Source organism: Pan paniscus, chromosome 14 (assembly GCF_029289425.2).
Source record: "Pan paniscus chromosome 14, NHGRI_mPanPan1-v2.0_pri, whole genome shotgun sequence".
Classification (NCBI taxonomy): domain Eukaryota; kingdom Metazoa; phylum Chordata; class Mammalia; order Primates; family Hominidae; genus Pan; species Pan paniscus.
In genome coordinates, this window is record NC_073263.2 from 53,976,195 (window position 1) to 53,995,687 (window position 19,493).

Here is a 19,493-nt window from a genome sequence, read left to right on the forward strand (position 1 = left end):
TACTCAAGTGTTCATTAGCAGTTTTATTGTTATTCTGTTGATCTAACTTCTTTGGTTGTTAACAGTAGTACATTAGTGACTAATTTTGATAGAGTTAAAATAAACAGTCTAGAGTTTAAAAATAAGTCACATATTGTATAAAAATATTCATATTCATAAAAATACCTTTAAACAAAATACAAATTTATTTATTTTTTTTTCCAGTAGAAGGGGTAGTGATTACCTGGCATTGTTGTAAAACCAAAGTTAAGCTTGCCATTATTGTAGTTATAGTCTTTATTTATTTATTTATTTTTTGAGACAGAGTCTGGCTCTGTCACCCAGGTCGGAATGCAGTGGCCCGATCTTGGCTTACTGTAACCTCCGCCTCCTGGGTTCAAGCAGTTCTCCTGCCTCAGCCTCCCAAGTAGCTGGGATTACAGGCACACACCACTGTGCCCAGCTAATTTTTTGTATTTTAAGTAGAGATGGGGTTTCACCATGTTGGTCAGGCTGGTATTGAACTCCTGACCTCCCCACCTTGGCTTCCCAAAGTACTGGGATTACAGGCATGAGCCACAGTGCCTGGCCTAGTTATAGTCTTTAATATAATTTTTGTTGCCGTTATCTCTCAGTGAGTAACTTTTTATTATATACTGTAATTATGAGTGTCAAGGTATTAAAAATACACGATCAATTCAGGATTGGTTATAACATTTTTTAAAAAGATATTTACATTGACTTGTTCTTATTTAAAATGTCTTACTATACAGACACATCACCTTCGCTTTGGGGTATGGAATTTGATAAGCAGTTAGCCACAGAATATGAACAACCCCTTTAGAATGAGATTGAAGAACTGATCCAGGGGACAAAAGAGGGGAAACTGAGAGTTCCCAATTAATAATGAAGCAGGTAAGTGTTAATTCCAGGGGTTATAAAATTCATTGATTGAGATTATTTCTGCCAGATATTCACTTTTAGAGTGTAGATACTTACATGAATTTCAAAACACTGTGTAGATATCTTCGCGGTGTCCTAAAGACAGTTAGTTGCAGCAGAGTCCATGCAATATAATAGAATTTTATGAAATTCAAAAACCAAATTTTGAATATACTTTCTTAGCTCTAACGGCGATAAAACTATAAAGAAAATGATCAACATAACGCGGTATTTCAGGAAGGCAGGGTAATTGAGTAGGGACACTCAGGGACTTCAACAGTACTATCATTCTGTTCCTCAAGTTGGACGGCAGGTTCACAGGTGGTCATTTCATCATGCCTTTATGTTTTATGTTGTATATATTATACTCTATGTTATCCATATTATAATTACACATATTCTTTTGTTTGTAACAATGTTTCATAATATTTCAAGGAATGAATGGAAATGGGCACATAATGAAGATATGCAGTGCCTAGCCATCAGTAGAGTCCCAGCATTATCAGATTCTAAGATAATTCTTATACAAAAACAAGCAAACAAAGGGCATGTTATCTAGAATGAAAAGACCATCCATATTCTAATAAACTGAGACAATCAAATAGGGAATCCCTCTTTTAAGGATGGTATTTGTTATATGCTTGGAAGTGTTTTGAAGTAGAAATTGGTTGTAAATAAATCTACTCCTTGTTAATAGGAAAGTATAAGCTTGCTTTTAATGTCCCTGTTATCCCTACCAAGAAATTAAAAATCCTGGAGGTAGTATTGCTTATGAACTCACTTACTTGCTTATTAATGACAGGTGCATTTGCCCTCTTAGGGGATGACCACGGGTATTTTAAAAGATAAGAAATTTGCTGAGAATTCCTTAAATTTTTCTAATTTTTACTAGCCAGTGAGGACATTGTCCCTTTTTTGCAGGTAGCTTTGAAAGATGATGATACCTCCACAGTTGAGACCATGTTGTTAAAACATCCTTCATTTAACCATTTACACATTTGGTTCTAAAGAATGTATTATCCTTAGATTCTTGGTTCTAAAGAATGTATTATCTTAAGATTCTTGTCTTACCACTATTCTTAAAATTTCTCTAAAACTTGCTGAGGTAATCAGCTTTAAATTCTATAAATACAGATAACAAAACCCTCTTAATCCTAAAGGTGCTTTTAAAGTTCATGCATTTATACATGTATGCAAATTGCCTATTAAATTGGGAAGATTTCATTCTAAGTAACTAAATCTTAAGGAGCTAAAGCTAACCTGCTTTATAAAATATATTAATTCCAGGACTAAGCAATTTCTGAAAACAGACTTATTTACTGTGCTGCTTAATATTTCCTCAAACTAGAATACAAGCGACGGTGGCAGAGGGAGGAAGTAACTCATACTAGGAAGAACAAACAGCTGCTGGAATATGCTTGTGGTTTAGAGCTTCTTTTAAAAATCCTGTCAGCTGCAAAGGAAAGGAAGGACTAATATTTTCCACGAGGTCAGTAACATCTTTATGAAGATGCTCCTTTTGAATGTGGTACAGAAAGTTGGAAAACACTTAGGCATGGTATCTGGCATAGTGCCCCTTAGGGAGCACTTCACATGCAGACGGTCCGGGGCTTAGGATGGTTTGACTTAGAATTTTTTGACTTTATGATAGTTGCAAAGGCGATGCACATTCAGTAGAAAGCGAACTTTGAGTCCCCATAAAGCTATCCTGTTTTTCATGTTTAGGACATTGTTCCCATAAATTCATGAGCTATTCAATCCTTTATAATAAAAAAGAATTTGTGTTAGATGATTTTGCCCAAATGTAGGTTAATGTAAGTGTTCTGAGTACGTTTAAGGTAGGCTAGTCTAAGCTCTGATGCTCAGTAGGTTAGGTGTATTAAAGACATTTTGACTTACGATATCTTCCCCTCCCAATAAACCCATTGTAAGTCAAGAAGCACCTGTAGAGGTCTGCCTTTACCAATTTCAGCTGCGACAAATTTAATGTTCCTGTATTGCTTTTAAATTGGAGAGCAGCAGCAGGTCTGAAACAAATACTGCAGTTAGCTTTGTGTTCTTCGCTATTTATTGAACAGTTCAGAGGGCAAGGAAGCAAAGAGAAGTGCTCTGAGTGTGTCTTTGCTTGCCAGCTCCTGAATTTTTAACAGTTCTACAGTGGCCTTCCTGTATTTTTCTCTCGTTTTGTGTGTTCTCTTCTCTTTTTGTTGACCCTGTCTCAAAAAAAAAAAAAAAAAAAAAAAAAAAAAAATCAAAACTATCCCTTGGGAATACATAATGTTTGTATATGGAAACCCTCATGCCTTTCTTGCTACCTGTAGGATAAAGTCCAAAATCCTTAGCTTAACATTCAAATTTCTCCATCAAACTGGGTTCCTAGGCCAACTATTTCAGAGTTAATGTTGTTCTTGGTTTTTTTTTTGTTGTTTGTTTGTTTGTTTGTTTGTTTGTTTTTGAGATAGTGTCTCGCTCTGTTACCCAGTCTAGAGTGCAATGGCACAATCTTGGCTCACTGCAACTGTCACCTCCCAGGGTTCAAGCAGTCCTCTCACTTGGCTCACTGCAACTGTCACCTCCCAGGGTTCAAGCAATCCTCTCACTTCAGCCTCCTGAGTTGCTGGGACCACAGGCCTGCACCATGCCTGGCTAATAGATGTGTGTATTTTTGTAGAAAGGGGTTTTCACCATGTTTTCCTGTCTGGTCTCCAACTCCTGGGCTCAAGGGATTCACCCCTCCTTGGCCTCCCAAAGTGGTGGGATTACAGGCGTGAGCCATTGCACCCAGCTGATGTTTTTCTTAAAATGCAAATTCTTTGGTTACACCCCATACCTACTGAATTCGTATCTCATGGGAAAGCTGTACAGTTTGTATTTTTAACTAGTATTTTTTATTTCTTGCTACTCAAGAGTGGTCCCAAATTAGCATCTACATCACTGGAAACATTTTAGAAAAATAGAACTCCAGGCCCTGCTCCAGACCTAATGAATCAGAATAATATAGACATTCAAGTTAGAAAAGCACTAGGTAATCTTAATGTACACTTGGAAGTTTAAGAATAACTGATCTGGCCCCAACCTGTCATTTTAAGTTTGTCCCTCAATGTTGCTCTACATTTATTCATTCAACCAACATGTATTGGGTAAGGTATCAAGGATGTCTTCACATAGTCATGGAACTCTTAGTACAAAGTTGACAGAATATAATGTCTGCCCTCCAGAGACACACTGGGGTTAACCAGTGAAGTTGCTTACTGCTGCGGGTGACCAGCCAGTGGCTCTCAGCATCCATTTAGACTAAAGGGATCAGTATTTTGGGCACACCCATAACCATTCATAGTACATTAGTTGGGGAGCTCTGCCTTATGTCCTGGTATTTCTTAAGATTCCTTTCTTGGCTCTCTTCCCACTGCACATGCTCCTTTGACAATCTCATTTACTTCCATGGCTCAGTCACATCTGATATCCACATCCAATCAATCATGCAGCCCAGGTAATTTACCTCCTCAAAAGCTTTTAATTTGTCATTTGTCTTCATGTTTCTACCTTAGTTTAAGTTACCATCATTTCTTACAAGGAATATGCAAACTTCTGAACAGGGTTTACAAGGACCAGCATGATCTGTCCCGATATTACATCTTGACTCTCTGTAGCCCTAACATAATCTAGTCATCAACTCCTGAATAAGACATGGCTGTCAGTACTTGGCCTCTCCACACCAAATCATTGACTCAAGATTGTTTATTAAAGAAGGACCTGTGATGCTGTTGTCATTGTCCTTAACCTGTAAACTTGCTGCCTTCCTCACTTTCCATTTGTTCTTTAACCCTCTGTAGTATTGCATTTGACTTATTACCCTGAATTTGTTGTTACAAAGGTCACTAAGAGTAACCAATTTCCATATTGCTGAATCCCATCCTTCCTTCTCTTCCTGGACCTCTTGATCAATTGATAACCTTTCATAACTCACTTTTCCTCTAAACTCTCTATTGCCTTCAGTTTTGCCCAATCTGAAGTGCCCAACTCTCCTATCCTGCTTCTGTAATATTTTCCCCCTTTTACCATGTAAAAAATAATTTCCTGATGTTCCCTTTGGGTTGCTCCAGAGACTTTTTCAAAGATTGGAGTTCTCCCAAGTATTGTCTAAAGGTCACTGTTCTTATTCTCTGTTTTCAACTTGTCCGCTTCCAATCTGTTCTCCCCAATGCAATAGGAGTGTCAGTCTAATTATGTCAAGCCTTCAGTGGTTTTTTTAATCTTTTCAGATGGAGTTGAGGCCCTATGTGGTCTCACCTCTTCTTTATCTCACCAGCCTTATGATCAAATTCTGCACTCCCAGACATAATAGCAATTAGAATAAGAATGTTTTCAATTGCAAGAAGCAAACAGAAAAACCCAACTCAAAATTATTAAATAATACAAAACAAAAAGTCAGGAGTTTGGAGGCTTCTGGGTTGGTTAACTCAGGAGCTCACTGGTATCACTGATGAACTAGGTTTCTCCATCCTTATGCTTTCACTTTCCTTGGGATATTGGTTTGGTCTTCCAGGATGGCTATTGCTAAAGGTAGCTGCAGTAATTTATTCTGTGTTTCTGTTTATCAATAAGAAGACCTTTCCCAGAATCCCTGAGCAGACACCTCATGCATGGCCCAATTGGCTAGATTAGTTATAAACCCCTTCTTAAACCATATTGTTTGCCAATATGGCCAACAATGTGGGGTTGGGGATCCCAACAATGTGGGATGTGGGATTACCACAAATGACTTAGTCATGTGCTGGAGAAACAAAATTAGGGCTTCACAGCAAGGAAGAAGGGAGGAATGAAGTATCCTCCTGTTATGTATACTTGTCCTTCTTCCTGTACATACACTAAAAAATGTTCAGGCCCATATGAAAAATGTATTTATTTCCCAAAGAGAATCAGCCAGAATCTCATCCAAATACTCTATCCAGCTTCATGTCTAAGATCTCTGGTGGACTTTTTCTGCCTGTGGACGCCACTGAAGAAGCATCGTTAAAGTCTCCCTTCACCCTGCTGTCATGTCTAAGTCAGCGTCTCCAAAAGAGCCCGAACAGCTGAGGAAGCTCTTCATTGGAGGGTTGAGCTTTGAAACAATCGATGAGAGCCTGAGGAGCCATTTTGAGCAATGGGGAACGCTCACAGACTGTCTGGTAATGAGAGATCCAAACACCAAGTGCTCCAGGGGCTTTGGGTTTGTCACATATGCCACTGTGGAGGAGGTGGATGCAGCTATGAATACAAGGCCACACAAGGTGGATGGAAGAGTTGTGGAACCAAAGAGAGCTGTCTCCAGAGAAGATTCTCAAAGACCAGGTGCCCACTTAACTGTGAAAAAGATATTTGTTGGTGGCATTAAAGAAGACACTGAAGAGCATCACCTAAGAGATTATTTTGAACAGTATGAAAAAATTGAAGTAATTGAAATCATGACTGACTGAGGCAGTGGCAAGAAAAGGGGCTTTGCCTTTGTAACCTTTGACGACCATGACTCCGTGGTAAGATTGTCATTCAGAAATACCATACTGTGAAGGGCCACAACTGTGAAGTTAGAAAAGCCCTGTCAAAGCAAGAGATGGCTAGTGCTTCATCCAGCCAAAGAGGTCGAAGTGGTTCTGGAAACTTTGGTGGTGGTCGTGGAGATGGTTTCGGTGGGAATGACAACTTCGGTCGTGGAGGAAACTTCAGTGGTCGTGGTGGATTTGGTGGCAGCTGTGGTGGTGGTGGATATGGTGGCAGTGGGGATGGCTATAATGGATTTGGTAATGATGGAAGCAATTTTGGAGGTGGTGGAAGCTACAATGATTCTGGCAATTACAACAATCAGTCTTCAAATTTTGGACCCATGAAGGGAGGAAATTTTGGAGGCAGAAGCTCTGGCCCCTGTGGCGGTGGAGGCCAATACTTTGCAAAACCACAAAACCAAGGTGGCTATGGTGGTTCCAGCAGCAGCAGTAGCTATGGCAGTGGCAGAAGATTTTAATTAGGAAACAAAGCTTAGCAGGAGAGGAGAGCCAGAGAAGTGACAGGGAAGCTACAGGTTACAACAGATTTGTGAACTCAGCCAAGCACAGTGGTGGCAGGGCCTAGCTGCTACAAAGAAGACATGTTTTAGACAAATACTCATGTGTATGGGCAAAAACTCGAGGACTGTATTTGTGACTAATTGTATAACAGGTTATTTTAGTTTCTGGTCTGTGGAAAGTGTAAAGCATTCCAACAAAGGGTTTTAATGTAGATTTTTTTTTTCCACCCATGCTGTTGATTGCTAAATGTAATAGTCTGATTGTGACGCTGAATAAATGTCTCTTAAAAAAAAAAAAAAAGATCTTTGGTGGAATCCGTAGGCTGCTTTTTCATCTGGTGGCTGTGGCTCTCTGGTGTTTTGTCCTCAACAGCCACATCTAATATTAGCACTGGGAAGAAGACTCTTTCTAAGGCTGCTCAGCTTTAGAGTACATTTCGTGATGGTGTGAGCTTGGTGTCCTGTCTCAGAGTCACTAGTTTCCCAGCCTGAAACAGTTGTGTCTCAATGCCCTCCATCCTGCCTTTTCCACCCGGCCAGTTACACACCATTCTAGGTCTGTTTTGTAGCACTCCACTTCCAAATACCAAATTGTCTATCAGTTTGGATTCTTAGTCATAAGCAACAGAGATGGATTCTGGTTTTCAGCATAAGATAAATTGTATTAGAAGAATATTGTGCTGCTTGCAGAATGGCCAAAAGGACTAGAGAATCAGCATCAGTCTGAGCCACATGGCTGGGAATAAATCCTGGAACCATACTGCATAACTGGTCGGGTGAGGAGATTGTAGCCACTGTTGCCAAGCACTGACACACTGCTTTGTAACACTATCTGCTGCTTCGGGAATTTGATCTTGACACATGTGCTACTGCATCTGGAGAGGATACACTAAGGTCCTTCCTTGATTTGTTGTTGCTAACCAGTTACCAATTTTAAAGTATGTGCAAGTTCAGCTTAAGTTGTTTGGCATTTTCAGCTTTTATAGAGGGAGACTGGCTCGGTGGGAAGACTCAAGGAATTCCCCAGACATAAGAAGGAGCTGAATTCTAAGTAACCCAAAAGAAAGACCTACTTAAGGACAAATCCAGGTTTTGTGGGGCCAAAATTTACACAATTTGTTGGGGTTGTGGGAGTGGGGAGGGGATTTATTTAGGAAAAATACGTACAAAATTATATTAACAAATTAGATAGGGTTTGAAGGGGCTTTTGCAAATAAACACCCCTGAAGCTGTACTTCCCAAATCACTCCGCTAGCTCTGATTTCAAGCCCACTCTGCTCAGCACAGGTTATCTCATGCTGGTTACCTCCTATATGTTCTTCAGGCTTTGGCTGAGACATTACTTACTCTGAGCTTTCAAAATCTTCTGACTGCTTTCACAGAACCCTTTAATCTCTCCCATTTAGACATATATGACACTATAATAACTGCCTGTTGATATGCGTGATTCCAACACTAGATTATTAAGCACCAAGATTGCAGTCATTTTAGTATCCCCAGTCCCTCGCATAATATCTATACATAGGAGGGATTCAATATTTATTAAGTTAGAAAACTACATATTCTCCTTGCCTTTTTTTTCTTTCTTTTTTGAGACAGGGTCTCGCTCTGTTGCCCAGGTTGGAGTGCAGTGGCATGATAACAGCTCACTGAACCTTGACCTGGGCTCAAGCAATCCTCCCACCTCAGCCTCAGTACACTCAGTGGACTACAGGCATGCACCACCACATCTGGCTAATGTATTTTGTAGAGAAAGTGTTTTACCATATTGCCCAGGCTGGTCTCGAGCTCCTGGGCTCAAGGGATGCTCCTGCTTTGGCATCCCAAAGTGATGGGATTACAGGTGTGAGCTACTGTGCCTGGCCTCCTTGTGCTCATGTTCTTATGTTGCTTACCACCATCCATATGCTGATGACTATCAGTTCTTATCTATAGCTCTAAATGTGTTTTAAAAAAATAGCTTTAGGCCGGGCGCGGTGGCTCACGCCTGTAATCCCAGCACTTTGGGAGGCCAAGGCGGGCGGATCATGAGGTCAGGAGATCGAGACCATCCTGGTTAACAAGGTGAAACCCCATCTCTACTAAAAATACAAAAAATTAGCTGGGCGTGGTGGCGGGTGCCTATAGTCCCAGCTACTCAGGAGGCTGAGGCAGGAGAATGGTGTGAACCTGGGAGGTGGAGCTTACAGTGAGCCGAGATCACGCCATTGTACTCCAGCCTGGGCAACAGAGCAAGACTCCATCTCAAAAAATAAAATAAAATAAAATAAAATAGCTTTATAGGGCTATAGTTGACATAAAGCAAACCATGCACATTATTTAAAGTGTACAGTTTGAAGTGTTACATATGTATACACTCGTAAAATCATCACCATAATCAAGATAGTGAACATACCTATTACCCCAATGTTTCCTTATGCCCCTTTTATTCTTGAAATTCCACCCTGCTCTCCAGCCCCCACCCCCACCCAGTAAACCAGTAATTGTCATACAGATGAGTTTTAAAATTTTTCAGGATTTTATATAAATGGAATCATACAAAATGTACTATTTTTGTCTGATTTTTTTCACTTAGCATAATTTTGAGATTCATCCGTGTTACAGTGTGTAGCAATACTTCATTCCTTTTATTGCTGAGCAGTATTCCATTGTATGGCTATACTGGCTATACTGCTGTTGTTTTTTGTTTGTTTTGAGATGGAGTCTCACTCTGTCGCTCAGCCTGGAGTGCAGTGGTGTGATCCTGGCTCACTGCAACCTCCACCTCCTGCATTCAAATGGTTCTCCTGCCTCAGCCTCCTGAGTAGCTGGGAATATAGGTGCGTGCCACATTTTTTTGTATTTTTAGATGAGACAGGGTTGGCCAGGCTAGTCTCAAACTCCTGATCTCAGGTGATCCACCTGCCTTCGCCTCCCAAAGTGTGGGATTACAGTCATGAGTCACTGCACCCGGCCAGCTGTACTACTGTTTATCCATTCACCTATTGATGTACATTTGGGTTTCCAGTTTTCAACTGTTAACCATTAAAACTGCTATAAACAGACACAGACATTTTGTACAAACATTGCATGAACATGTTATTTCATATCTCTTGGGTGCTAATTATGTAGCAGTGGTCTAAGTCATTTTATGATTGTGCCTTTTTACATTCCTACCAGTGGTGTATGAGTCTTCCAGTTGCTCTACATCCTTGCCAACATGGTCAGTCTTTCTCCTTTTAGCTGTTTAAATGGGTGTGTAGTGGCATATGGTTGTGGTTTTAATTTCTATTTCCCTATTGACTTACAGTTTCTGAGTTTTGAGACATCTTCATATATTCTGGATGCAAGCTCTTCATCAGAGATGTGATTGCAAATATTTTCATAGTGTAGAGTCTTTTAAATTTTGGTGAAGTCTAATTTACAAATTTCTTCTTTTATGGATCATGCTTTTGGTGTGCTAAGAAATCTTTGTCTAACCCAAGATCACAAAGATTTTCTTTCCTCTAGAAGTTTTATAGGAGTTGTAGCCCCATAATCCATTTTGAGTGAATTGTTGTACATGGTGCAAAGATACGCACTGAAACTCACTTTTTGGCACATGTATATCCAATCTGTTTTAAAGTCTCTCCTTTTCAACTGTTTTTTCTCCACTGAATTACCTTAGGACCTTCGTTAAAAATCAGCTGTCTACATATGGTATGGGTCTATTTATGGATTCTCTGTTCCATTAATCTGTCTATTTTTGTGCCAATACCACAAGGTTGACAAGTCTTGAAATGAAGTAATGTTATCTCTCCAACTTTGTTATTTTTCAAAGCTGATTTGGCTATTGTAAGTCCTTTGCATTTTCATTTGAATTTTTCCCCCATTTGAATTTTAGAATCAGCTTGTCAACTTCTAAAAGGGAAAAGCTCTGGGATTTTTTATTTATTTATTTTTTTGAGACGGAGTCTTGCTCTGTCGCCCAGGCTGGAGTGCATTGGTGCAGTCTCGGCTCACTGCAAGCTCCTCCTCCCGGGTTCACGCCATTCTCCTGCCTCAGCCTCCCGAGTAGCAGGGACTACAGGTGCCTGCCATGACGCCTGGCTAATTTTCTTGTATTTTTAGTAGAGACAGGGTTTGATTGTGTTAGCCAGGATGGTCTTGATCTCCTGACCTTGTGATCCGCCTGCCTCGGCCTCCCAAAGTGCTGGGATTACAGGCGTGAGCCACCGCGCCCAGCCAGCTCTGGGATTTTTAAATGTACTTTATTTCAGAGATGGGGTCTCTGTTGTCTAGGCTGGTCTCCAACTCCTTGCCTCTAAGCGATTCTCCTGCCTCAGCCCCAACAAGAACTGAGATTAGACATGAGCCACCATGCCTGACTAGGGATTTTGATTGGGATCATGTTGAGTCTATAGGTCAATCTTGGAAGAACTGAGATCTCAACAATATTGAGTCTTCTTGACTCATGAATTTGGAGTAGCTCTCCATTTGTTAGTTTTCTTTAATTTCTCTCGGCAATGTTGTTGGTTTTTTTTTTTTGTTTTTTTTTTTTTTTTGAGACAGAGTCTTGCTCTATTACCCAGGCTGGAGTGCAATGGCGCAATCTCGGCTAACTGCAACCTCCGCCTCCCGGGTTCAAGCAATTCTCCTGCCTCAGCCTCCCAAGTAGCTGGGATTACAAGCACCCGCCACCATGTCCAGCTAATTTGTTTTGTGTTTTTAATAGAGATGGGGTTTCGCCATATTGGCCAGCCTGGTCTCAAACTCCTGACCTCAGGTGATCCACCCGCCTCGGCCTCCCAAAGTGCCAGGATTACAGACGTGAGCCACCACGGCTGGCTGCAATATTTTTTAGTTTTCGGTGCACATCTTGCATATCTTTTGTCAGATTTATTTTTCAGTATTTAATATTTTGATGTTACTATACATGTCATGACTCTTTGCATTTTAAATTTTGATTGTTACTGATTTTGTTTTAAATCTTTTTTCTGTTGAAGTATAAACTTGGTAAAGTGTACAAATCTTTTAAAAATTTTCTCTCTTTTTTTTAAACTTCTCTTTGGGAAAGCTTTATTGTGAAAAAGACACAAATAAGAGATTTTGTTAGATTCAGTTTGAAATTATCAAGTGTAATACACTTAAGGATGGCTTCAATGTTAGACTGGGATGGTTTTCTCTTTTAAATGAAAAGGATCCCTTTCCTAGGAAAATGTTAGGTAACACAGTATAAGTGACTATTTTCACTCTTCAGTTTGAAGATCAATTATCCTTCAATAAATGCCCACTTAATCCAGCATGGTTACTCCTCCCCTTCTTTAAATTACCAAAGCTAAGTACATTGGTATATTTAGTTGTGTCATTTGCACATGAAAACTTTTTTTTTTAACTTTTTTTTTTTTTTTGCGAGAAGTCTTGCTCTTGTCCTCCAGGCTTGAGTGCAATGGCTCGATCTCGGCTCACTGCAACCTCTGCTTCCCGGAGTCAAACGATTCTCCTGCCTCTGCCTCCCAAGTAGCTGGGATTAAGGTGCCTGCCACCATGCCCGGCTAATTTTTGTATTTTTTAGTAGAGATGAGGTTTCACCAAGTTGGCCAGGCTGGTCTCGAACTCCTGACCTCAGGTGATCTGCCCGCCTCGGCCTCCCAAAGCGCTGGGATTACAGGCGTGAGCCACTGTGCCCGGCTGAAAACATTTATTAATAACTTCTTAAGCATTTGTCTGTCCTTCCTCCCAAGATTTCAATAAACCGATGCCAAGAATTTATGGAGAAAATTATAAAAACTTTACTAAAAGACATACGAATAACTGAATGAAACAAGCAATTATGTTCATGGACTGGAAGAGGCAATACAAGGGAAATATATCATTTCTCCTCAAACGAATCTGCAAAATCAAAGTGAACAATTTGTTGTTGTTGAGACTCACACTGTTACGTAGGCTGGAGTGCAGTAACAGGATAAGAGTCTCAACCTCCTGGGCTCAAGCAATCCTCCTGCCTCAGCCTCCCAAGTAGCTGAGGCACGCGCCAGCATGCTTGGCTAATGTTTTTTATTTATTTATTTTTTGTAGAGACGAGGTCTCGCCATCTTGCCCAGGCTGGTCTTGAACTCCTGGGCTCAAGTGATTTTTCTGCCTTGGCTTCCCAAAGTGTTGGGATTACAGGCGTGAGCCACTGCACCCAGCCTGCACAAATCTTGTGCATAACTTGATAAAATTTTGTTTGAATACACTGCTGTGATTACCAGCCAGATCAAGATATGTAACATTTCCCGCATCCGAGATTTCTTCATGCTCCTGTTCCCCACCCTCCCTGACAACCAGGAGGTTCCCTTATGATACCTCTCATCTAAGTGGAATCAATCATGATGTACTCTGTCTGGCTTTTTTTTTTTTTTTTACCACAACTTATGTATATAAGCTTCATCCATATCGTTGTGTGTAGTAGTCGTTCATTCCTATTGCTATGTAATATTTTTTTCTCCTATTTAAGGACATTTAGATTATTTCCAGTTTTTGCTACCTTGGGTAATGCTGCAATGAATATTCTTCTACATGATCATAAATAATAAATACTCTTGGGTATATGCCCAGTGGTAGAATTATTGGGTTATGGTCTGTGTATAACTAGCTTTAGTAGATAGTGTCTGATATAGTTTGGATATGTGTCCCCACCCAAATCACATGTCAAATTGCAATCCCCAATGTCGGAGGTGGGGCCTGGTGGGAGGTAACTGGATCATAGGGGTGGGTTTCTCATGAATGGTTAAGTACCACCTCTCTTGGTACTGTCCTTGCAACAGTGAATTCTTGTGAGATCTGGTTGTTTAAAAATGTGTAGCACCTACCCCCACCCTACTTGCTCCTGCCATGTAAGATGGCTGCTCTACCTTTGCCTTGTGCGGTGATTGGAAGCTTCCTGAGGCCTCTGCAAAAGTAGAAACTGCTATGCTTCTTGTACAGTCTGCAAAACCATGAGTGAATTAAACATTTTTTCTTTATAAATTACCTAGTCTCAGTTATTTATAGCAATGCAAGAACAGACATATGGTACCACAGTTTTCCAAAATGATTAAACTCTCACCAACAATATATGAAAGATACAGTTGCTACATATCCTTGTCAATGCTTGGTATTGGAAGTCCTTTTAATTTAAGCCATTCTGGTGGTAGTTTTGGTATCTCATTGATTTCAATGTCCATAATATATAGAACTTCTTTTCATGTTGGGCCCATAGGTCGGTCTTGGAATTCACCCTTTCAGAGGCCATACATATATGTGTATTGGTGCATGGCAGAGGCTGGTGTACACACATTAGTGTATGGCTGAGCCATAACTGGAGCATACCTGAGACTAACCCTATGGTTTAAGAACTTACGTTTGGAGTCCTGGGCTAAGGAATCCAGGAGTAGCCAACCCAGAGATTCACTCCTTATCTATGAAGGACATCCACATCCCTGGCCCGTATCTTACGCTGTACAGATCAAGGCCCTTTGTTTGGGGTTAAATGGAGGTTGCTAGAAGGAGAGTGCTAAGTGAAAATGCTATATAGACTATGTGCTTTTTACAAATGGTAGCAGTTCTCCAGGTCAGCCCTCCACCACCGGACCACCCTTGTATGTAAATCCTGAATAAACCTTGTCTCCTTCACTGACTCTGCCTCTCTTCTTACAGTGCCATCCCAACTGGAGTCAGTGGGGTCCAGAAGGACAATTGGCCATTTAGATAACATTTGAAAATTAACCAAGGTAATTCACAGTAACATTAAAAAATACAAATGAACATTTCAATAAAGGCAGAAAAAGCAGTTGATATTCAATGCTTTCCTCCTGATGTTATGACCAAGACAAGGAAGTCCATTATCACTGTTTTTATTCAATAGTGGAAACACTAGCCAGCAACAAAAGGCAAAAATAAATAAAAATAAAAGGTATAAAGGTTACAGAGAAGTTAAACCATCTTTATTCGTGGATTGCAAGATTTTGATCACATAAATTCCGAAAGAATCTACAGAGTATTACAAATAACAAGGGAACTTAGCAAGATGCTTGCATATAAGGTCAGTATGTTAAAATCAATATTGTTTATTCTTACGAGTAGAATATAAAAAAGTCAAAATGCCATTTAACATTGTATACAAAACACTAAATACTCAAGAATAAATCTAATGAAAGATATATATGATCTCTATACTGCAATCTATCCAAGCACAGCTGCATTAAAATATAGATATATGTGCAATCTACAAAATATTGCCAGGAGAAATTAAAGACCACTTAAATAAATGGTGGGGGAAGAATGATATTCATGGATTGAAGGACTTGTTGTTAAGATACTAGTTTTCCCAAACAGATCTATAGATTCAATGCGAGCCCAATAAAAAATCCCCCCCCCCCTTTTTAACAAGCTAATTCCAAAATTCACCTAGAAATACAAAGGCCGTAGAATAAGCCAAAACAATCTTGGGAGAATAAGTTACAGGACTTAAAGATTTATTATAAAACTACATTAAATTAACATAGTTTGGTACTGGTATAAAGTTAGACAAAGACTACTCCCTCCCGCTCCTCAATCTGCCCCCATCCCTAGAACGTGCTGGCAGCTTTCTCCATCCGATCTGCAAGGGTTAAAGGGCGCTGAGGAAGGGCTGACCGACTGGGGTGGGAAACAAAGCGGCACTGAGATAACTTCAGGCCACCTTCCTCCCCTCAGTACCTTCGGATGAAAGGTTTCCCTTCTTGGTCTGGGAAGCCCACTAAGAAGAAAGCCTGGGCTGTAGCGTTCTGGGGAAGTGAATAGTACGGCCTCCGGGCGCGTCGCCCCAGGAACCAGAAGGCTTTTTGCCGCTATTAGAGCAGAATGACTTCCGGCAAGTCCCAGCCGTTTAGAATTCCCAGCCCAAAGGTCGCGGGGATCCACGCGTCATCCGGGCCTCTGCTCCCGGAAGAGACCACGCAGCCGCGGAAGACGTAATGGAGGCGAAAGGGCTTGGCTACCTGTGGCAGCCATGATAAAAACTAGGGAAAATGGGAGCTCGAAGTAGCTTGCGTTATTAACAGACATACAAACGCCCCTAACCGCCACACGTTCCTTAGGGATGACAGTACGTTACAAAACTGCTTCTAAACTACTACTGAAAGCTCCGTGGGAGGGCCCGCTGGCGTGGGCGCGGTGGAAGGGAGGGAGAACGTGTACGCCCCAGGCCTCCGTAACCATGGCTGCGAGGGGCGGGGACTGGGAGCGCGGGTCCTGGGCCGGGGTGGGGCTGGGAGGAATCGGTCCTCCACTGTCCCAGCCGGCCCCGCGCCGGCGTGTCGCCTCCCGTCCCCCTAGCAGCGCGCTGCGTGGCTGCTCGCTGGCTATTTAGGACGGAAGCTCGGTTGGTGTTTCTCCAGAAGTTTCCCCCTTGGGCGGCGGTGGAGGTGGTAACCGTAATAGTAGCAGCTCCGGCGGCAGCAACAGCGACTACGAGGGATGGCGGCGGCTGCAGCAGGAACTGCAACATCCCAGAGGTGCATGTTTTTCTTTCCCTTTGCTATTTATTTTATCCCCCTTTCCTTGGCTAGTGAGCCCTGCTGAAGTCGTTGTTTTCCTGACAGGTTTTTCCAGAGCTTCTCGGATGCCCTAATCGACGAGGACCCCCAGGCGGCGTTAGAGGTGAGAGAGCCCATTTCTGCTTCCTCCACTCTTCTTAGGGGAGCTGGGCCACTTCGGGTCCCCGCTGACCCGCCTTCTCCCCGCACCGCCGGACAGGGACCCAGGCTCCTGTTGATGCTGCGTCTCAGCTCCGGTATTGAGATTCTCGGTCTCTTTTCTCTGTTACACGGTAGCCGCGTTACCCCAGACTCCTGTCTTGCCCTTTCCACTCCCTACAGCTCCTGAGAAAAACCTCCTCTATTTCTTGGGAGCATGGTTGGCATTTGCAGTTTGGCTGAAAGGATTTTTTTTAAAATGACATTTATGATTAGAGAAGTGGCCTCTGGGCTTGATGAAGTTAATTTTTTCGTTTGACAATAATTCTTGCCATTCTTATGTAAAAGTGTCGGTATGAAGTTAGTCTACTGGAGCAAAACCCTTTTCCCTCACGTCCCTGAAACTTTCCAGATGTCTTATCACAATTCATTATTCACTCATTTGTATATTCATCAAAATTTTTTTTTGGAGTGGCTGTGTGCAAAGGCGCTGATTGCTGTGGGTTAAAGTCTTGGTTATATACTCAGCTAACCTAGAACTCACTTTTTGGAGGTGTGCAATGAAGACAAACCGTAAAGCTGTAAAGGAATGTAAAAGATCAAGAGTTAAATAAGAATTAAAGGAGAACCTAAAGATAAATGATGCTGCGGGTCACAGAATTTAGCCAGGAGTTTTTGTTTGTTTTTGCGTTAAATTACAGAAAAGAGGAAACCTGTTTTGCTGTTACGTTTAACAATTTGAGGCAAGACAGCGTCTTTTCTAGCTATGAGTTTTATAAGTAATGTGCCACATGGTACTAGAGCCTCCGTTGAGGAGATCTTTGAGTGGAGATTTGAAGGAACAAGGGAATTAACTTGGAAGCTCTGGGGAAAGAATATTCCAGGCAGGACCAAGAGCCAGTGCAGATCCTGAGGTAGGAATGAAGTTGGCCTGTATGTGAAGCAACAAAAAGGCCCTTTTTATTAGAGGGCCCATTTGATTAAGAGAGGTTGGACAGGAAACTAGGAGCCAGGTCCTATAAGGCCTTTTAGGGTCCAGGTATGTTTTTTACACCTAAATATACAGACCTTTAGATACTGGGAGTAAGGCTTCTGGGATGAGTTTGGGGATAATGTTACAGGAAGCACTGAGAATTTTTCTCCATAATTTCTTGTATTAGCTAGACAGCTATTACTTTTAATTGACATTTGTTATTGTCGTGTTAGACCTAGTGCTTCCTTTGGGAATCCAGTTTATATAAAAGTTGCTTTTAAACAGTATTAACATAATGAATTTTACTGTCACTTTCCATCTTCTTTTACTTTAAAAATTTTTATGGAGGCATATATGATTTATGTAAATAACACAGATTTTAAGTCTATAGTTTGATGAGTTTTCACATGTTTACACCACCAGATTAAGATACAGAGTATCTCCATTCTTAATGCTTCTTCTCAGCCAGTAATTCTTCTTACTGTCCTGCTGACTCCTGTTTTGACCTCCATCACCATCAGTTAGTTTTGTTTGTTCTTGACTCATAAACAGAATCATACAGTAGGTGCTTTATTGAATGTAGACACTCTGTTTTTGCTTTAATGATTACATAAGTATACATTCATATTGTGTGAAGTAGTAGTTCTTTCGCATTGCTGTGTAATATTCCATTGTATAAATATATGTTGTATAGCCGTAAGTACGGCGCAATTTATTCTAACAGTGGACATCTGGGTTATTTCCAGTTATTAGCTAACATAAAGCTTCTGTGAATACTCTTGTACATGTATTTTGGTGAACACATGCATTTCTTTTGGTTGTATGTACCTAGGAGAAGAATTGCCTAGGATAGTCATGTGGCTAGTATTAGTACCTTGGTTTTTAATGTATGGCTCTTGGACCAGCATTATCAGCATCACCTGGCAATTCATTAGAAGTGCAGCCGGGCGCGGTGGCTCACGCCTATAGTCCCATCACTCTGGGAGGCCGAGGCGGGCGGATCACGAGGTCAGGAATTCGAGACCAGCCTGGCCAACATGGTGAAACCCCGTCTCTATTAAAAATACAAAAAATTAGCCGGGCATGGTGGTGGGCAGCCGTAATCAGCTACCTGCGAGGCTGAGGCAGGAGAATCACTTGAACCCTGGAGGTGGAGGTTACAGTGAGCTGAGATCGCGCCATTGCACTCCAGCCCAGGCGACAGTGAGGCCGGGCCATCAAAGGCATTAAATCCCAGCACAGGGTTTTCAGTTTTATCATATGATTATGGAGATCCATCAAGAATTTGGAGGAAGGAAAATGAAATTTTCTGAATTACAAAACCTACTTTAAAAGCAGAGTAGATAGCGAATTGGAGGAGGCACAAGGGATAGTGGATAGCAGGAACATGGTAGTGCAGACCGGGTCAAAGATGAATATCTGCATGTAGGGCAGTGATTGAGGGCATGGAGGTGAGTTGTTTTATGTAAAATGCACCGGACTTGGTGACGATTAGAATATAAGGGATGTCTCCTGAGTTTCTGGCTGGGGGAATGTTGTAGGAACTGGTGCCATTCATTTAGATAGCACTTAGGATGATAGCACTTAGAAGATTGCCTTCAGCATGGGGGAATAGGTTTGAGGAGAGAAAGTAGTTTTAGATTGTGAATATTTGTATATGAGTTGCCTCTGGGACATTTCAGGTAAAGTTTAGAGAAAACTATACGCTGATGTTGCTCAGGACCACTGTCTAGGCTCAAGATAGACGTGAGTCATCAGCATGCATCAACACATATGTGAAGCCCCCCAGTAGTTAAGGAATCAAAGAATGTTTGTAGAGGGGAAGAAGTCTTAAGTACTGAGCCCAAGGAGAACATTCGTTTTTAAGAGGCAGCAGAATGGTAAGCTGAAAGGCCTGGTT

At 41.3% G+C, this 19,493-nt stretch overlaps 2 protein-coding genes across 5 annotated transcripts in view; both read left to right on the plus strand.

Moving 5' to 3' along the window:
* HNRNPA1L2 (heterogeneous nuclear ribonucleoprotein A1 like 2) overlaps positions 1 to 14,735 on the plus strand; it is a 34,672-nt gene extending 19,937 nt beyond the window's left edge. The window contains 4 exon segments of the mRNA XM_055096824.2: positions 753 to 894; positions 2,270 to 6,435; positions 6,438 to 6,901; positions 6,904 to 14,735. Of these exon segments, the coding sequence (XP_054952799.1) occupies positions 5,961 to 6,435; positions 6,438 to 6,901; positions 6,904 to 7,029 (1,065 nt within the window). The 5' untranslated portion in view covers positions 753 to 894; positions 2,270 to 5,960 and the 3' untranslated portion in view covers positions 7,030 to 14,735.
* A 1,275-nt stretch (positions 14,736 to 16,010) lies between these two features.
* Positions 16,011 to 19,493, plus strand: part of SUGT1 (SGT1 homolog, MIS12 kinetochore complex assembly cochaperone) — a 35,316-nt gene continuing 31,833 nt past the window's right edge. For 2 of the 4 annotated variants that reach the window (XM_003813543.6, XM_063595782.1), the window contains exons 1-2: positions 16,178 to 16,440; positions 16,528 to 16,585. In XM_003813543.6, coding sequence (XP_003813591.1) covers positions 16,403 to 16,440; positions 16,528 to 16,585 — 96 coding nt within the window. In that variant the 5' untranslated portion in view covers positions 16,178 to 16,402. Of the gene's footprint in view, positions 16,032 to 16,177; positions 16,443 to 16,527; positions 16,586 to 19,493 lie in introns of those variants that run through there. The other 2 variants (XM_055096822.2, XM_034936765.3) reach the window with 2 other exon arrangements.